At 46.8% G+C, this 17,517-nt stretch overlaps 1 protein-coding gene across 1 annotated transcript; it reads right to left on the bottom strand.

Moving 5' to 3' along the window:
- Window positions 1-338: 338 nt before the first annotated feature.
- URM1 (ubiquitin related modifier 1) lies at window positions 339-17,517 on the bottom strand. The gene is made up of 5 exons (XM_074924022.1): window positions 17,448-17,517; window positions 14,600-14,670; window positions 2,335-2,416; window positions 1,309-1,357; window positions 339-596 (listed from the first exon to the last, which is right to left on the bottom strand). Exons 1-5 carry the CDS (start codon window positions 17,480-17,482, stop codon window positions 528-530), a joined length of 306 nt encoding a protein of 101 aa, XP_074780123.1. The 5' UTR covers window positions 17,483-17,517; the 3' UTR covers window positions 339-527.

Genomic DNA, 17,517 nt, shown 5'->3' with positions numbered 1-17,517 from the left:
CCTCGCAGAAAATCTAGTAAAGTAACCTTTTGTTTCCTTGCATTTCGTGTCTCGCCCTTCCCATGGCTGGTGCACAGACTGTACCAACACTAAATACTGTGTTAAAAGAATCCCAGTTCCCATCACCAAGGCAGAGGCACCCCAGCCTTGCCCCAAAGCAGGCACAACTCCCCCAGAACGCCTCACTGCCTGCAAAGGCATATCATCCTACTCAAGGTTCCACACCCCTCTCCCTCCTGTCACAGAAAAACAAAGTCCCACATGCTGCAGGTGCTCTCTGCTTGTTAGGGTACCTGGAAGTGCAGTCAGGAGAGGTGAAATGAGGACCAAAAGATGGATGCTGTTGTGGTGGACAGCAGGCCACGTGCTGGCAGGGCTTTATTTGGATGTCTAGTAACAAGTGAATGCAGTGGGAAGACGCAGAGACCGGACACAGGCAGTTCAAGAGAAGTTTGGGTGGGCTTAGGTTTTTGTTTGGGTGTTTTGCCCAGGGATCTGGATTTACATCCTCTTGTTTTTCCAGGAGTTCACCCGCCGTGCAATGTCGAGATGAAAAGCACATTATCCTGGTCCTGGAGTTTATAATCCAGCTCACCCTGCAGGCCAAGGAAAAAAATGAAAAATGGTTTAAATGTCATTTTCAAATACTAGCTGCAAAGAGAGAACAGCTCATAAAAAGATGGTGAGTGTTAGGGAGAGCAGAAGGGGAGAGACTGATGTTTTTATCCAAACGAAAGCAAAGGTGAGAGATCAGACAAGGAGCTGATGTTCATTATCCGACATCGCTTTCTGGACCAGGGTTTTGACAGAACAGGTGGTTGCCTGAGGCAGGAAAATAGTTCGGGGCTGTTTGTTGTCTGAGCACAACATCAGGCTGAAAAGGGAAGATATTCACCAGTTGCCTGTCCGAGTAGAAATCTCCCCAGGGCTGCCTTCACCTGCTACAGCACCACCTTAGTCGAGCGAAGGCGGTCTGCTCAGGGCTGTGAAGCTGCCTGGTTCCCACCAAGTTGTTACCCTACGCGTGGGGGAGACCTGCCAGCAGCCAGAGGGGTGAAGCCCGTTGCCGGAGGCCAGGGAACACGGGTGATCTCTGTCCAGACACTGGCTGGCTGATGGGACTCAGCAGGTCGGAGATCTGAACAGCCCCAGCACAATACAGGGAGAGAGATCCCAGCCTGCCCCTTCCCCCTCAAATACGAGATGCTTCGCTCGGGGCAAGAATCAGAAATAGCTTATCTGAGAGCAACCACAGACCAGACAGAGCAATATTTTCAACAAAGAAAGTCAAAGTGAAGGAGTACAGACCATTAGTTCCCAGTCTGCGTCGTTGATGAGCACCAAAATTCCTGGCCTCCTGCAGAACAGAGAGAAATAATTAGGATACAGGGCTGCTACAAAGCTTTGCAAATAGTTAAGAACAAGGGATGTTACAGCACAGATCACAGGCTGACTGCCTATAAAGCCAAAGAGAAAAAGGAATCCTATCATGGAGGTGGAAACTGGTACAGTCTGTGCCCTTTCTAGATCAAATAAAGGGGAGGCAGGAGCAATCCCATAGCTCATTTGAATCAAAATGCACCATTCCTGAGGATGCTCCGAGATGACTACATTTCCGTACGATGTAGAAAAGCCAGGTAATTAAAACCCACGCACTACAGTCGAGCGCAGAGAGCTCGATGTGAAGGTAGGGAAAGCTATTCCGGTGCCCCTACCAAAGGCACTAAACACCCGGGATCCACTCTGAGCCCGATTACAGGCAAAGGGATTCCCCCTCTTTGATCTTCAGTGTCCTGCAATTGTCTCTCCTGTTACCAGGGGACCTGGCACACGCTTCAGCTCACAAAGATCCGTGACGAATGTTAAACACCCCCAGCGCCACCCCGCAGTCAGGGATGGCTTGCACAGCTCACTCTGCTCCATTTCTCTTGGCTTTTTTTTTTTTTTTCCCCCCTCCACGAGGTTGGCCCCATTTTGACAATAAAAATACATTTCCCAGAAGAAATATTTGTTGGCGTTTCTCCGAGTGACTGCTTCAGTCCCAGTGATGTCAGCAGGGAATGGGCAGACCTGCTAAAACTCCTGGAATTGAGGATACAGGCACTATGCTGCTCCAGGTGAGATGCCTGCACCCAGATTTGGGGTGAGGGCTGCAAAAGACACTCTCCATGGAACAGGGTGAGGTGTAGTGTGGAACACCTCCCATTATCACTTCAGCAAATCCCATATTTTCATGGTCATTAACTTGCTGCTTGCAACCAACAGGAAAAATGTATCCCAAACCGGGGGGATCAACAGAGAAACACAAGGAGGATTCCTAACAGCTGTACTTACACAGATTCCCCTTGCATAAATAATTCTGGTCGTTCTTTCAACAGATTCTGTTTGATCCACTTTAGCAGGTTTCTGATATCCCCTGAAAGGAGAAAGGACAAGAGTTTACAAACTAGCTAACGGCTCCTAGCTGATGCCAGAACAAAGTGATTGTTTATCCACAAGAGTAGAGGAGGGATATGCAGGATGGATGGAGATAACTGCAAGCATCCAGTCAAAGAAACCACCTAACAGTCCTTACCACCTAACCTTCCTTACCAGCATCTAACAGGCAGCCCTGCCCCAAGGGAGCTCAGAGCTCAGGGCTCTTGCCCCAAACCCCACGGTTTCACAGAAGAGGTTTCCTGCAGAAAAAGCATCCCACAAAGAATAAATGCAGTTCACGCTGAAGTGCCAATCCATGTTGAGATGTCTTTAACACATCCCATATCCTGTGCATTCTGTCATCACCTCACAAACTGATGTTTAACTCTGTGTGTGTTTAATTAGATTTTAAAAGTCTAAACAAGCAAACCTAAGTACCTGAAAGGCCTAAAGGTGGCCACTACTGGTACCAAAACCAGGACACACTCCTGGAGACAGGAGTTCTGGGGCACAAATGTGTACATCACCATGCATTAAACAGGCACGCAGGCCCCAGCCACAGCAGTTGTGTTCTGGACACTTGCAACATCCCTTGGCATCACACCTGAGGCCGTGGTGTGTTCCCCATGCTGTGCCTGCTCCCTCCCCTTACACTTTGTGCTTAGAGCTGCTTTATTAAAGCTCAGCCTTTATCTTTCCATTTCAGTAGGTGACAGGAAGGATTTGTCTTCATGTAAAAGGAGGAGGAGACACTGCTGGCGGGTTTTTATAGTATCAATTTTACTTTGTGAGGCAAAAACAATTTCTTTAGTGATAGCATCAGTTAATTTCCTATTGGAGAGGTGAGAAGCGACAGAGGGGGAGAATAATCCGTTACAGGGTTTAGAGAAGCTGACAAATTGCAATGTGGAGTTCTCCTGCATTTGCTTCTATATTTCACCGTTCCACAAACCACTTCATCATTCTGAATCCACAATCAGTTATTCTCCCGGGGCTCCTTTAAACAGCCCTTTGAAAGCCCCAAAAGAGTTTTGTTTGTTTTGGAGGCACGAGGAAGCTTTTCGAAGGCACAAATGCAACAGTGAGGGCTGGAGCCCCGCTCGCAGGACGAGTGGGGATGGCAGGTTGGGTTTCCATGTCTGTCTCACGTGTGGTAACCTCGCTGTAGTCACAGGGAACCTTTCCACACGCGCCTCTCTGAGCTAAAATCAAACTCTATGTACCATTCCCCATGTGTTTGCTTCACAATGAGCAAAAATAAATGTGTGTGTAGTTGCTCGACCCAGTCCTTGCCTTATCTCAGGATTTTATGGGATCGCCGGATGCTACTCAGAGCAGAGCTGGGGTTCTTCTGAATAATGCTACCCCCATCACTTCTGTCACACCAAGGATGAACAGTCCTGGCGCAGGCAGGTGCACATCAACCAGGCGATGGGGACATGTCCATCTGCAGCAGATGGGGGCCTCATTTCCCAGGGAAAGGGGGAGGGGGATGCTCTGAGATTCCCTCTGTTGCCCCCCGGTTTCCAAGGGCATCAGTGCCTCTGGATGAGAGCCTGACCCCCAGCACACTGGTCCCACCGCAGGGCTGCCCGGAGCATGACAGGTATTGCTGCCTCCGAGCACTGGATCGCTCTGATCAGGGGAAAAAAAGCTGCTTTGTGCCTGAAAACTGCCGGGTGAGCTGGATCACCTGCCTGGGGCCAACCCATGACTCCTCTGTAATTGTTAAGAGCACAGAATAAAATTTTTTTAAAATAGTTAAGAGCACAGAATAGACCATTTTCTGCCACTTTCCTAGCAACGTGCAGCAGGGATGGTGAGCGCCGCTCCAAAGGTACATCTCTACCACGCCGGTCGGTCAGCTGCCAGAACAAGAGTTAACTATATTTGCCTTCCCCTGAAAAATGCTGCTGCAACGTAAAGCCCTCAGGATCTCACACCCAAACGGCTCCTGCTCTCCATCACCTAGAAATGAAAGCCGGAGAGGAAGAAAGATGGAGAGAAGCCTTCAGGAGAAGGAGGGGGGACGCGAAGGGGACACCAGCCCCCCCTGCTTCAACACCCGCGAGCTGTTTCATATTTATGCACTTGCGGCAGGGCACACAACAATGAACTGTGCCATATACCATTCTCCTTGCGTGGAATAAGCAGCCCTTTCCTCTGGGACCTTTCAGGAGAGATCATTTAAACAGAAACACGCTGCACCAGCTGGATAAAAGACAGCCACCTAGAAGCAGCCTGGACGAAGGGGCGAGAGGACTGATTTATTCGAGGCTGAGCTGGAAGACTCCCTCACCCCTACTCCTTCCATAATAAATGTTATTTTCAGCCCCACCTGAGCCTACATTCATTTACCGCTCCCCAGAAGTCACGTACACACATATTGAAGAATTTAGACAGTAGGAAAAAAATTGATACCCCTGTGCATGCCTGGAGCTTCTCTCCTCCAAACAGCAATGAAAATTAAGACCCCTTCTCCGCAGTCAACCTTAACACATAATACTTTTGGCTGCTTTCTCAGCATTGAATTTTTTCCCCCACCTTCATGTCTCTACATTCTGTACACCAATATTACTAGAACAAATCAATTATAAAGGATGAAAAATGACCAGAGACACACCAAAACCATCTCCCACAAGTAAGATATTGAAAAGGAACAAGATTACTTCCATTGCAAGTGGTCTGGGGAGAAGCCATCTTGCAGCTCAGTGCCTCAAATAGCAGTCTTGATCAACAGCTCGGGATGCTGTATGTTATCATGATGGAAATAATAAGAGGTAAATTATAGCACAACTGCTTATCTCTTACAGTTGACATACACAGTGTCCCTAAGACATTTTCTTTCTGACATATGCCATGGGTCTAACAGGTTTCCAGCTCCCTAGGCTGAGGATTTGCTATGCAAACAGCCGGTTCTCTATAAATGACATAGAAAAAAGGAAAAAAATCTCAACCTGGTCAGGCACCACATCCACTGACAGGTTAAACCATCACTACGACACAGCAGTTTTACGCTCGTCTTGGTTCTGAAGCTGGCCCCCATCACAGAACAGAGGCATTTGCTACTTGCAGGAGTACAGTTGTACTGTGTATGCTGCCATGGGGCTGCAAAAGCAACCGTGCATTTTGGACCAGGAGTGAGGTTCAGGTGAGAGCTGAGACGATACAGCATTTTGTTTCCACATCACCAACTCAAGTCCAGCAATATTTTTATCGTTGCTGCACAGTCTCAATGAAATCCTTTTGGTAGCCTACTCCATTTCATTCACAGCAAACAAATATCCACACCAAAAAATCCACTCTAATCATCATTAACTATCCTCACCATTGGCAGCATCAGCAGAGAAGCAAGAGTGAACCAGCCAAGGAAGCTGAAATATTCTCAAACTGCAAAGGAGGGACTGAAGCACATGGTAGGAAATCCCTCTCTTATTTGTATACAGAGACAGCTTCTGTTGCCTGTGCTAACAGTACATCAAACCTCTCCAAATTCTCAGAAAAAATAATCTAAAGTTAATTAAAAAAAGAAAAACCGACAAACGTTTGAGAAAACTGCTTAGTTCAAGTGCACAGATGGGAGCTCAAATCCACAATACATACATAAAACAAATCACCCAGCGAAACACACAGCTCAGGAAAACGAAGTGTGTGTTTGCAGTGACACAAAGTCATTGGCTTGTCACGCAAGCAGACAGGATGCAAAAACTGCAGCGAGCGTGCATACAAAAACCCAACAGCGTCGGCTCATTTTCAGCCCAGCTGCATCATAAACACTCCTGGTTGTGGCAGACAGAACTGCACAGTCTGCTCGGTCCTCTTGTGTATCCTCCAAGGCCTGATCTTCTGCATTACCCCAACTGTTCCTTGATGAAGAATCTGCTGAGCTTCCTCTACAAGAGTAATGTATCTAAGACTCCATTTTAGCACTGCCTGGAACAAGAGCCCAGGTTCATCCAGGCTCACCCAGCCCTCAAAACCAGGGCTGAAATCCATAGATCTTTCCTAGCTCAATAAAACCTCCTGGGTCTGACAGATTCATCAGTGATAACTCAGCAAAGAGGACACTCACTGTGTGCAGAAAGAAACCAGGAGCCTCAAATAAGAAACATCAAGCTGGGTGTTGCACGAGAAGGATCTCACACTGAACTGATAAATGTGCAGAAACGCAGAAGGATTCTGTGCAACCATAATACCAGTTGACACGGACACGCAGGGAGCTGCACAGGTCGCGGGCAGATTCACACACACACGTGCAATGACCAGACACCTCCGTGTCCCCTGCCTTGAAATCCACGTACAAACCCGCACAAAGCACACGCTGCCTCCAAGGGCACCCAGAGGGTGTAATTACACCCATATTCTTGCCTTGGCTGCAGAACTGGGAGCTTAATTCAGGGAAATAGGGGAACCCTACAAAGGCCGAACCATGGAAAATTCCCTTCTGGTCCGTAATAAATAAGATATATGCAGCACTGGTCACTAAGGGGTCAGTGCTGCAAGAGCACAGCGCTTTCCCGGGCCGCCTTGCGGATACCTCCCTGTGGGGTACCATTTCTTTGACCCAGAATAAGATCATTTATCATACTGACCATGGCTGAGCTCCAATTTGCTGAGGTCACTAACTCTGGACGAACGCCGCTCCACCCACATTCTCAGCCACCGGCCTGTAACCATGACAAAGGCCCTTCCCTGCCGCTCCTCTGCCATTATTCCCCCTGCCTGCATGGAAAAGCATGGAAAGATAATTTGTATGCCCCTTTCCCTGCTTAAGCAGCTTGTTTTTAAAATACATGAACCAGCTCCCAATACCTGCTGCCCCTCCAGGTGTGTGCCTTCCCTCTGCTCTTGAATCTGATGGCCCTCCAGGAATCTGCTCTCTAAAAGAGCTTGTTACAAAACCTGACCTAAGGGATCCTTGAGACTTCTCCAGCCTCCCATCTCATATGCAAATCATTCACTGAAGCAGACGATGGTGTGCCATAAACTGCAGAAGAAGACCTGCAATAGCTGATATAAATGGAGTCACAGGCAAATGGGTTTGGTACTATGCAGACTGAGCAGCGAGGCAAAATTTTGCAGCAAGAGCAAAATCCGTCTTCTCTGACAAATGCACAAGCCAATCCTGCCATGCACTGGAGTGGGCAGTGATTTAAGTACTAGGGAAAAAATTAGGGGGTAACTACAGCCAGACATAAGAGAATCCTAATCGTTGCTCTCATCTGTTCTTGTCTGCTACAAACGAAGACTGAGGTCTTGGCTTCTGTAATTTTTAATTGCGTCATGTCATCTTCTTCTCACTTCTCAGCTAGAGGGGCAACGCTCTTCTCCATTTTCCTGGGGCCACAAAATGGGAAGGAATCACAGGGGTCTTTTGTAGCCCTCCTGTTAGCAGTGAAGACTCAGATTCCAGCCGTCACTCAGCAATTTTCAACCCTGAGATTTTAATCACAATACCAATACTCATGAATTGGAGAGGAGCTGCTTGGGATCTTCCACTCCCCACAGGTTGCTGGTAGGAGAACACAAGTTCAAGGGATCTCCAATCTCACTCGCTAGTCAGCAGCAAGCCTCCAGATCCATCAGCTCCTTTGACACAAAAAGCACCTCCAAGCTGATTCTCAGGGTAAACCTAATCCCTACTCATTTCCAAAATCAGAGCATCTAATCCCGTAACACCCAACACTATTGTCACTTCAGGCTCCCAAATAAATGCCAGTGCACCAAACTGTCTCTTTTAATTAGGATCAGAGATCACTACTGCTGGCCCAGGGTCTTGCCTCTCGTTCAAAATTGTCAAAGAAAGGAACCGAGAGAGCCTCAAAGACTATCACACCAGCAGTGAAGTGCCAGATTGGGAATTGTAGACATTAAAAATAACATCTCGTTAACTGGTCCTGTGATTTTATCCCTCTGCCAGTGCAGAATTATTCTTAACAAAAGACCATCCTGAGCCTCACCCACTCCAATTTTAAGATGCTTTAGCAATGTAGACCTGCTACCAAACCCCAAGGAGACCATGGCATGGTCTAATAGTTTTTGCAGTCAGGAATCTTCTACTAATGCACCAAACTCCCATTTCTTCATTCCTCCCTATCAATCTATGCTAGATGATATTGCGTCACCCTGGCTATAATCTGTCCTTCCCAATGATAAAGGAGATATCCCACCTCATCACTTTTCCATTCATTTATCCTGCTTAACCTTGAATGTTGCTGGTTAATTTTTTTTTAAACTGCTCAGGAAGACAATTCAGAGAATGCATTACTAACTGCAGGCATAAAGCTCAGCTGAAACCCATCAAACTCAAATTTCCCTTCTCTCCTATTTTCTTGGCTTCTGGGTTTTGTGTGCATGCACATGCATTGAGGGTTAAAAAGGAAAACCTTATCACTATTACAAGAGACTGCACAGAGCTGATATAAGACCCCAGAGCAGAGAGGAAGGTGGCTACTCCTGGCAGTGAGCAGAGGGATTCCCCGACAGCCTGGCACTGCCCTGCACGCAGCCAGCCTGGCCGAGGGGATCCCCCGGGCTGGGCTCTCCCTGGCACTGCCAGCTGGATCAGAAAGCGCCTTGAAGTCAACTTGTCCCCCTCCCAGCCTGGCCGGTGGCTCGTGTCCCCCCTGGCTGTTGGATGAGTCAAGTGTCTCAGCTCAGGAACTGCCATGATTTCATTCCTCTAAACAGAGAAATCGCTCCGAGTCCAGTCCTCGCCTCTCACACTTTCAGGCTCAGATCTGCTTTGCTATTATTAGACTTTCATATATGGCAAGCACCATTAAACCGATTCCTGTCCACCCAACCCAGCCACCCCCACAGATACTCCAAGCCCCTCAGTCTTACTTGAAAGGGGAAAAGAAAGGGCCAGTGAGATGATCAGGGTGGAGGAGAGGGGGGGTAAGATTTACAAGTGAATGGAGGTAAGAATGGAGCAGTTTGTGGGATAAAGGGGCTGCAGAGGGAGCTTTACAGATGTGCAGAGGGACGGCGGCTCATTGTTTAATTAAGCAGAAAGTGGCTCTTTTGAAAAGCAATTTTGCACAGGAGCTCTGAGCTCAGCAAACAACTCCTGCGAGTGAGGGCAGGAGGAGAAAGGAACAGCTGGCCCGGAGCCGTGTGAACCGCATGCTAAGCGGTTTAAAGGGCCCGGATCCTCCTCCCCAGCCCTGCTCCGCTGCCACCCTCTGAACAGTGCTCTCAGCACAGCAAATCCCACCAAGAGAAAAGAGAGAGCAGAGGCGGGGGGCTGGCACAGAGAGGTTATCCTGCTAGGTGTCCGCACTGCAATACAGCGGCTGGGAAGGAGGGTGGAACAGCCAGGCTTTGTTATCCCAGGGATTTGGTCACACACAAGAGCTGGTTTCTCGGTGCCTGGGAAGCTCCTTCCACAATGAGTTGGGATGAGCTGATCCCGTAACGTGGCTCCACGGCCTCCCGGGAGAGCGCTGGGACTGCTCGGGCGCGGGCATGCGTTTGTTCCTCCGTCCCCTCCGTCGGAGTCGTTCCTCGGGCAGACGCGACGCGTGGCCTCGCCGGGACGGCGCCCCGAAGCTGTGCACGCAGGCGCTGAGCCCCGCACCAGGGCTGCCGAGGTGGCAGGGGCCGCTCCATGGCAGCTCCCTGCAGCAGCATGCCGGGCTCCCGGCGCTGCAAACGCGGCTGCTCGCACCGACTGCTGGAAAGAGCTGCCGGGATCCAGGGCTGAGCCAGTCCAGCCTGAGGTCCTACCACGTGTAACCCACTGAGTCCTCTTTCCTTGCCAGCAAATAAATAATTACCTGCCTGAGAGAGATGCACAAGCAGGGGAATAACCCCGGAGTCCCTTGGGACCTGACAGTACCTTACACTGTGGTTAAGAAGATTTGACTGCATGAAATTCCACAGAGCTACAGGGGTTTTTTATCATTCTTCTAATAAGTCTCTGCATTATCAAATATATATTTTATTCTTTCTTTGGAGCAAGTTTGAAAATGTTCAGAATAATAAACAGAGCAATAAAAGCATTTCAGAATATTAATAACTACGACACACTACCTAGCAATAGCACTGGGCATTTACAAACAACTGATGCCAACTGCCACTCTTGATTTTACATGTTGTTTTGGCACAGCACCCCAGTCAACCCTGAACACATGCCATGCTGTATTTTTTAAGCCACTCTGCCCGTAGCACAGGTCTGATATCCTGAGATCCCCAGGCTCTTTTCCAAGAAGATGAATGCTCCCAACTCCCCAGCAGTCCTCCATGCTGCACAGAACAAGGCCCCTGGAAAGCAAAGCTCTTGAGGAGCAGACCATGCTCTTCTCCATGGAGATTTAACATAAGCAGCACTTTGCAGATTATTTTAATTTTCCCTCTAAAAAAAAAAATCTGATTAGCAACAGGCTTTTCCCCTGGGGTTTTGGTAAAGGGAAACCACAATCAATTACCAAAACATACTGATTAAAAATTTATCCTTCCAGACTTCTAAGTGCCAAAACACACAGTGAATTCTTGATTACCCCAGAAGGTCTGAGTGCTTACTGCTGAAACTGGTCACCACTGCTCCAAAAACACAAGTCCCATCACTGAAACCACTGGAGAAGTTGGAATTTGAAGGCCTGGACTGGCAGCTGAGCAGCCTGCAGCACAACTGCCAGAGACTTTACAAACAGCCCCAAGCTCTGGATACAACATCCAGCAGACAGCACAGCAGAGAGGTTTTGTAAACACTCTTCATCAGCATGAGGCTGCTGAGCTAAACCTGAAATGACTACAAGGGTTAAACAATGCCAGTGACTTCCTACCCTTCCAACAGCGTCCATGCAACTCGCATGGCCATAGACAAATCCACCACTGTGAGTCCCAGTGAGATGGAGGAAGGAGCCCCGGCATCGCTTGCAGAGCAGTCATACAATGATCTATTTGATTACTGAAGCACTTGGTTAAATTACTGTGGCTTGTTTCAGGAGGAGACTGCCAAATACATTTTCAGTTTTTAATTTAGGGTTTCTCTCTTTTATGCTCCATTGTCTCTAATAGCCTCCTAGATGCTTGAAAATAAAGTTGATTTCCCTGCCAATTTAATCCTCTCTCCATGTGACAAATATCGTTATTCCCCCAGCTGCTTTCTCCCCCACACACTGTTTTTATGCAGAATAAGCCAACAGGGCATTAATGTCTTTACATCCTCTAACAGCATTATCAATGAGATCATCAAAATAGCCAGCAATTTGGGACAAGATTCTTGTTTAACTTGAGGTCTTCTTTCTAAAACAGCTCTGTAAGATAACACACTCCTGCACAAACTGTGGCTTATATAAATCTGCCCGCCTATGCAGATATATCACACCTTTTTAAGTTCCTACTTGGCAGCAACTTCAACATGCAGGCTAAGACAGCTCCGCTTTGGAAATAAAGAACTGCTGTTTTACTGACATTAGGATACAAGAAGCCCCATGGATAATAAAAATAAGTCCCAACACATGGCTGTACCCCTCGTGGCTTGCTCTTGTCCCATTTGCAGTTTCCTTCCTCCTGCCTTTCCTAATCCCTCCAGGAGCCCATCTCCAGGCATCAGAAAAAGACAGAGAATCAAAGTTTTTTTAAAAAGTTAACTGGATCTGGAACCCACCTACTTTCCACCTAGTGCCTGTTACCAGGAAAAAGGAAATGACCACACAAGAATTTGTTCAAACAGCATTATTATCATTCAGAGAACACTGCCCTTGTCAACTACAGAGCACAGCTTGTTTTATCCATGTAAATATTTGCAGGTATTTCTTCATATAATTTTCCACCTCCCTTCACCTCTGGGATATATATAAAAATGCCTAAACACTTAAAATATAGCTGGGCCCAATGTCCCAGAGAGAAGCAGCTGCTCTGCAAAAAAGAGGACAAAGACAAAAATAACCTAGAAAGAAAGGAAGAATGGGTAAGAGAGGCCAAAATGGCCAAAAATAAGCTTGCCGGCTAATGAAATCAGTTAAAATGGGGTTAGAAGTGCAGGTCTTCAAGCAGTGTTCATAACACTCTGGGGAAAGATCTGTAGTAAGTGATGGACATGTGGGGTAAGATAAGCAACAGGATGCACCGAGTAGAACTGAGCCGTTTTATTTCTCTAATCATTATAATTCTGGCTGCACGAGGGCAGCAGGGAACATACTAGATATATCTTTATTTACCCAGAGATAGGTGAATTAAACTCTCTTAGTGTGAATGAGGAAAACACATGGCATTAGGAACAATGTAAAATTGCAAGAATTCACCCAATTTCTTATTCACGTTTCTGATATGATTATACTGATTCCTCACCACTACAAATTCTCATCTGGAAATCTTACGCAGAGGTGTCTCTAGCTATCCCTTACTGTCAGACATTAACCCCACATCTGCTTACATCATCCCTGTGCTTGGTGTAAATGTCACTAGAGCAGAAGCCTCACAACTCAGTGTCTGTTCTTCAGTCGCTCCAATCCACAACCAGCCCAAAACCCAAAACCTCCCTGTCACTCAATGCACATGAGAACAGCAGGTTGCAAACCAGGGGAGCTGGCAAGTGGACACACTGTCCCTGCTGCCACTCCTGTCACAGGGATAGCAGCACCTGAAAAACAAGGCAGCGTGAAAAGCTGGGAGCAATAACGTGTCAGATGAATCTGGAAGGAATGACTGGAGATGACGAGTTTGAACCCTGAGACTGAGCCAGATCTTCAGGGAAAGATTTATCCTTTAGGATAAATCCAGCTCCTAGTGAAGTCTACAGAAGTCTTCCCAGCAACTTCAAGTGGGAACAGATTAGGCCACATACAACTGCACCATTGACAACCATCGGGCTAGAAAAATCATTCTTTGATATTAAACCCCACCTTCCCCTGATAGAAATAAACATCTCATGTAATAACCTCTTCTTCTTGAGCATCTGATCATGACTTGAGCACCACCAATGTGGTGGATATCAGTGTGTATTTTAAGTTTACAGAACACTGAAGAAAACAATGCTCTAGCCCCCAAGTTTATAAACTAACTAAATGAGTGTTTTGGCATTTCTTTACTATCTTCCAGTTAAGGATCTTAAGTGTTTTAACAGTCCTGGAATTTAATGTTGAACTCTCTTGTGATGCATGAAAATATCACTACTACTTCACTAGCAACAGGGGAAAGTTAAGAACACAACTAAACTCACAAAGCAAATCAGCATCAGGTCATGTTTCTGGATTCCTAGTCCCTGTCCTTAACCACCAGATAACACTACTGCAGTGCTCCTATTACATTTGAATTACACATACTTATGTCCAAGCATCAAAAACGCTTCTACCAATCTCTAATTACTTCCAGGCACAGCAAGAAGATTTCAGGCCTGAACATTCACAGCACATAGATTATGGTATTAGCCATTCACGAGATATTAGTTGTTAACATTCCCTGATGCTTTGTATTATTTTGGTTTATAATCCTACTCTCAAATAGCATAAAGCACTGCTATCTAGCTGGAAGAATTCAAAACATACCTGCTGCAAAATTACGTTGCAACTGAAGTATGCACACACATAAGGAGAAACGAGAGAGTTAGTACAGCAATTCTCAGTATTGATATCCTGAATCAAACCAGAGATTATGACTATTTATCACTGCAATACTCAAGTCTTTAGCTTAACAGCATCTTATTTTTATTGTAGGGAGGGCTATAGGCAGGATGTCCAGCATCACGTTCGAGCATTAGCTGTGTCATTTTCAACTGCAGAGTTAATATAAAACAATTACATATACTTGAAAATCAAATGAGTAGATAAAATATATTAATGTTACACTGCTACACACCCCCCCACATATATATATGCTACACACACACACATATATATATGCCTCTTGGAAACCTCAGAACAGGCAAGAGAAAACAAGGGAGAGAGGAGGATATTGGTGGTTTCAAGTATCAAGACAAATGTAGACTGGATGGAAACATTCAGAGGCCGTTGTCTATCCAGGAGGAGGAAGGCAAAAATCTTAAGGAAGGATTCAAGTCACAAGTGCTTAGAAGACAGGAAAGATGCTCGGGCTATTTCTGCTTGGTATTTACTTTGAGCACTAACCAAGCTATCTGATCCATGGCATGTCTGAAAGCATTTCTAAAACACAAACCAGCTTTGTTTCATTTGTTGTTATTCTTTCAAGTTATCCAACAGGTTCTGATACTCACAAGGCTCTGGCTGACAGGGCAAAGTCACCTGATGCTTTTTGACACCATCGAACAAGAGTTCTGCACCACCTCTGAAATAAAAACAATGAACCACTGAGATTTTGCTTTATTGTCAAAAGGAAAACAGTACAAAAGAGGCGATTTACATAGATGCCACAACAGAGAAAACAAATGACACAGACTATGTTTAGCACAGGATTCTCTTTGTCTTTTTCCCCCTCTTGCAAACCACAAGTTCATAGGGGAAGTTGCCATCTCCCATCGCCAACACATACAGGAGGCTCCGCTGCGGGCCAGAACCCCACGGTGCCAGGCATCACCCCAACAGAACAGGAAGATGGCTCCCATCCCAACACGCTTACAAACCGCCGTGCAGCGTCTCGCCTAATGCCTCCCCTCTCCCGTCAGCTCTCGGCATTGCTTCAGTTCAAACAATATTACAGCCACCACGCTACGTCCAGCATCGCTCATCCCTCACACCTTTTAGCCAGAAGTCTCAAGGCGTTTCACAAAACATGAAAAATCGTAGCATCTTCTGGAATAAATATTCCCCCAGTTTCCACTTGTGAACAGAGAGAGGAAATGACTCACACGAGGTTACACAGCAAGTCAGCTGCAGAGCCAGCAGTCCTTGAGTCCTGGCAACCCTTTCTTATTCTACATACATTCCCTCTCAGGAGGGACTTGACTGGGAGAAGCAGAGAAACCAACGAGGATGACAAGTTCAAGTAAAAATAAACAAACACACAATCTTCCTCCTCTGAACAACCTGGTGAACATCCCTTTTCTGGTATTCAGAAGGTACTGGGGGACTAACCTCAGATAACTAAGTGATGGCCTCTGCAAGCACCAGAGATCAAATGTGAACAAAATATGCAGAGGCTGGCAAGTACAGGAGCTGGTCTTCACACTTGAAAAAAATGGGATTCCAATTGGTTCCAAGTACCTCATCTCCTTAGGCTCTTAGAAAAAACAGTTAATTTTTGTAACTGCAACTCATAAGTCTCAGCATGCTCCTCACCCATATTCCTTTTCTAGAAAAAGAACAATTAGGAAAATCTTGAACTTTACAAACATGTCAGTTTTCCTGATGTTATGAGGGCACAGGCCAAACTCAAGTCTTAGAGGATTATGAAGCTTTATGTGAGTAGGAACATGGATAATAAACACAAATGCTACTTCAAGATACAGAACACAGAAGCAGGTAGCGTAAGCTCTTGACTGAATAGGATAACCAAAGTTTTAACAATTAGGGAATTCTTACAAAACTCAACTCGATACTCAATTGAGTTCAAAAAATGACAAACCCATTTTCAAAGAACATATAATTGTGGCAAAATGTTCTTCCAACTTAAAACATAGATTAGAAAGATTTTCTTATGAGGTCACTTTCTGGAAACTTATTGGTGCCTCACATCCCTTGGAAACAAACACAATAAAGAGAAGTATTTAAAATAAATAATCCCCACCTAAATATCAACAAAGATACATCCAGACATTACTTAAGTTCCTTTAAATTCAATATCTAAAAATGCCACACTAGGTTTTCTTGGCTCTGCAATGGAAGAGCACAACAGGACCCTTGTTATGCCCTCGGCAGCATTACTTATATGCAGCAACTCTCCTAAAGAGCACTCTGTTGGTGTTCTTCCACCAGCTCACAAAAAATAGTTATCTGAAAATTGAAGCAGCGATTATTAACATGAGCCGAGATTCATGCGAGAGAACAAGCCACAGCAATTATATGAAAAACATTTTTTTATGTAATGAAAACAAGGTCACGCTTTGTTACAGCGGGAAATGTAGATTGCAAGATAAGGTCCTTCTGTAATGCGCTAGCTGTGGGGAACTCAGCTGTGATTTGTACATAGAGAGCTCATTTATGCATTTCCAAGGGAAGCAAAAACGCATCTCACTCTTCTGGGAAAATTAGGAGAGTTACTGCAGCTGGAAGTGGGAAAGACTGAGGAAAGGATTCTTAAGGAGATGGGTATTTAAAGGGTTATGGCATTTCTGTGTTCGTGAAAGGGTGGGAAAAAGCAAATAAATAGTAGCCTTTTAGCTTCTGCTAAAAGGAGGCTTTAAGAAAATCGCACAAGTATTTCCACAAATATGCACAGACTTCCACCGCAAACACTTTTAAGTTCCCAGTGCCAGAGCGTTAGCAATGCAGATACTACAGCAAGGAAGACCTGAAAACCGAAATGTTACAAAGCGAGAACCCGGCTATTTTACGCTGAACTGAAATAACTGAAACACATGGCAAAGTGAGTGCGCGTGTACACACATAAACACACACACATATATATATCTATGTACGGAGAAAAAAAGCCGAAAAACGAGTAAGAGGTTTTTATAAATAATTTTAATAATTTAAAAAAAAAAAAAGTTAAAGGGGAGAAAGGAAAGGACATGTACCAGACGCTCACACAGAGACGTAAGCGAGGCCGCGCCGCCGCCTCGCCCGGGCGCAACGGGCAGGGCAGGGCGGCGGCAGCGCGGCCGCAGCTCCGCGCTCCCCGGGCAGCGCCCAGGGCCTCAGGGCCGCTCCGCAGCGCTGCAGAAAACCGCCCGGCCGGTGCCCGGGCCCTCCCGGCGGTGCCTGACACCCCGGCCCGGTTCCCCGGGGGCGGCTGCACCCGCCACCCCGGGCCGCTGCCCCCTGACAGTGGCGGCACCCGGGCCCAGACGAGCTCGTCGCGGGCTCCGCAGGCCGCACGCAACAGCCGCTCCACCTCAGGGCCGCGGCCGCCTCACCGAAGGGCCCAGCCCGGCCCTACCCTCCGCCCGGGTCCCCCGGCCCCCGCTGCGGCCCCCAGGCCCCGCCGCCGCCGCCGCCCGCGCTCACCCGAACTCCACCTGCAGCGACACGGGCGCCGCCATCTTGGCGGCGGCGGGCGGGAGGGGAAGGCGCGCGC

This window comes from Athene noctua, chromosome 20 (genome assembly GCF_965140245.1).
Source record: "Athene noctua chromosome 20, bAthNoc1.hap1.1, whole genome shotgun sequence".
Taxonomy (NCBI): Eukaryota; Metazoa; Chordata; class Aves; order Strigiformes; family Strigidae; genus Athene; species Athene noctua.
Note: the sequence above shows the minus strand (reverse complement) of the source record. Positions and strands in the feature narration are given on the sequence as shown.

What these genes read in the sequence shown, in the direction of transcription:
- URM1 (XM_074924022.1), bottom strand. Translation starts at nt 17,482, where the DNA reads ATGGCGGCGCCCGTGTCGCTGCAGGTGGAGTTCGG. An exon ending in TCGCTGCAGGTGGAGTTCGG is followed by an intron (nt 14,671 to 17,447) that starts GTGAGCGCGGGC and finishes TTTTTATTTCAG; the next exon opens with AGGTGGTGCAGAACTCTTGT. An exon ending in TTTATGCAAGGGGAATCTGT is followed by an intron (nt 1,358 to 2,334) that starts GTAAGTACAGCT and finishes TCTGTTCTGCAG; the next exon opens with GAGGCCAGGAATTTTGGTGC.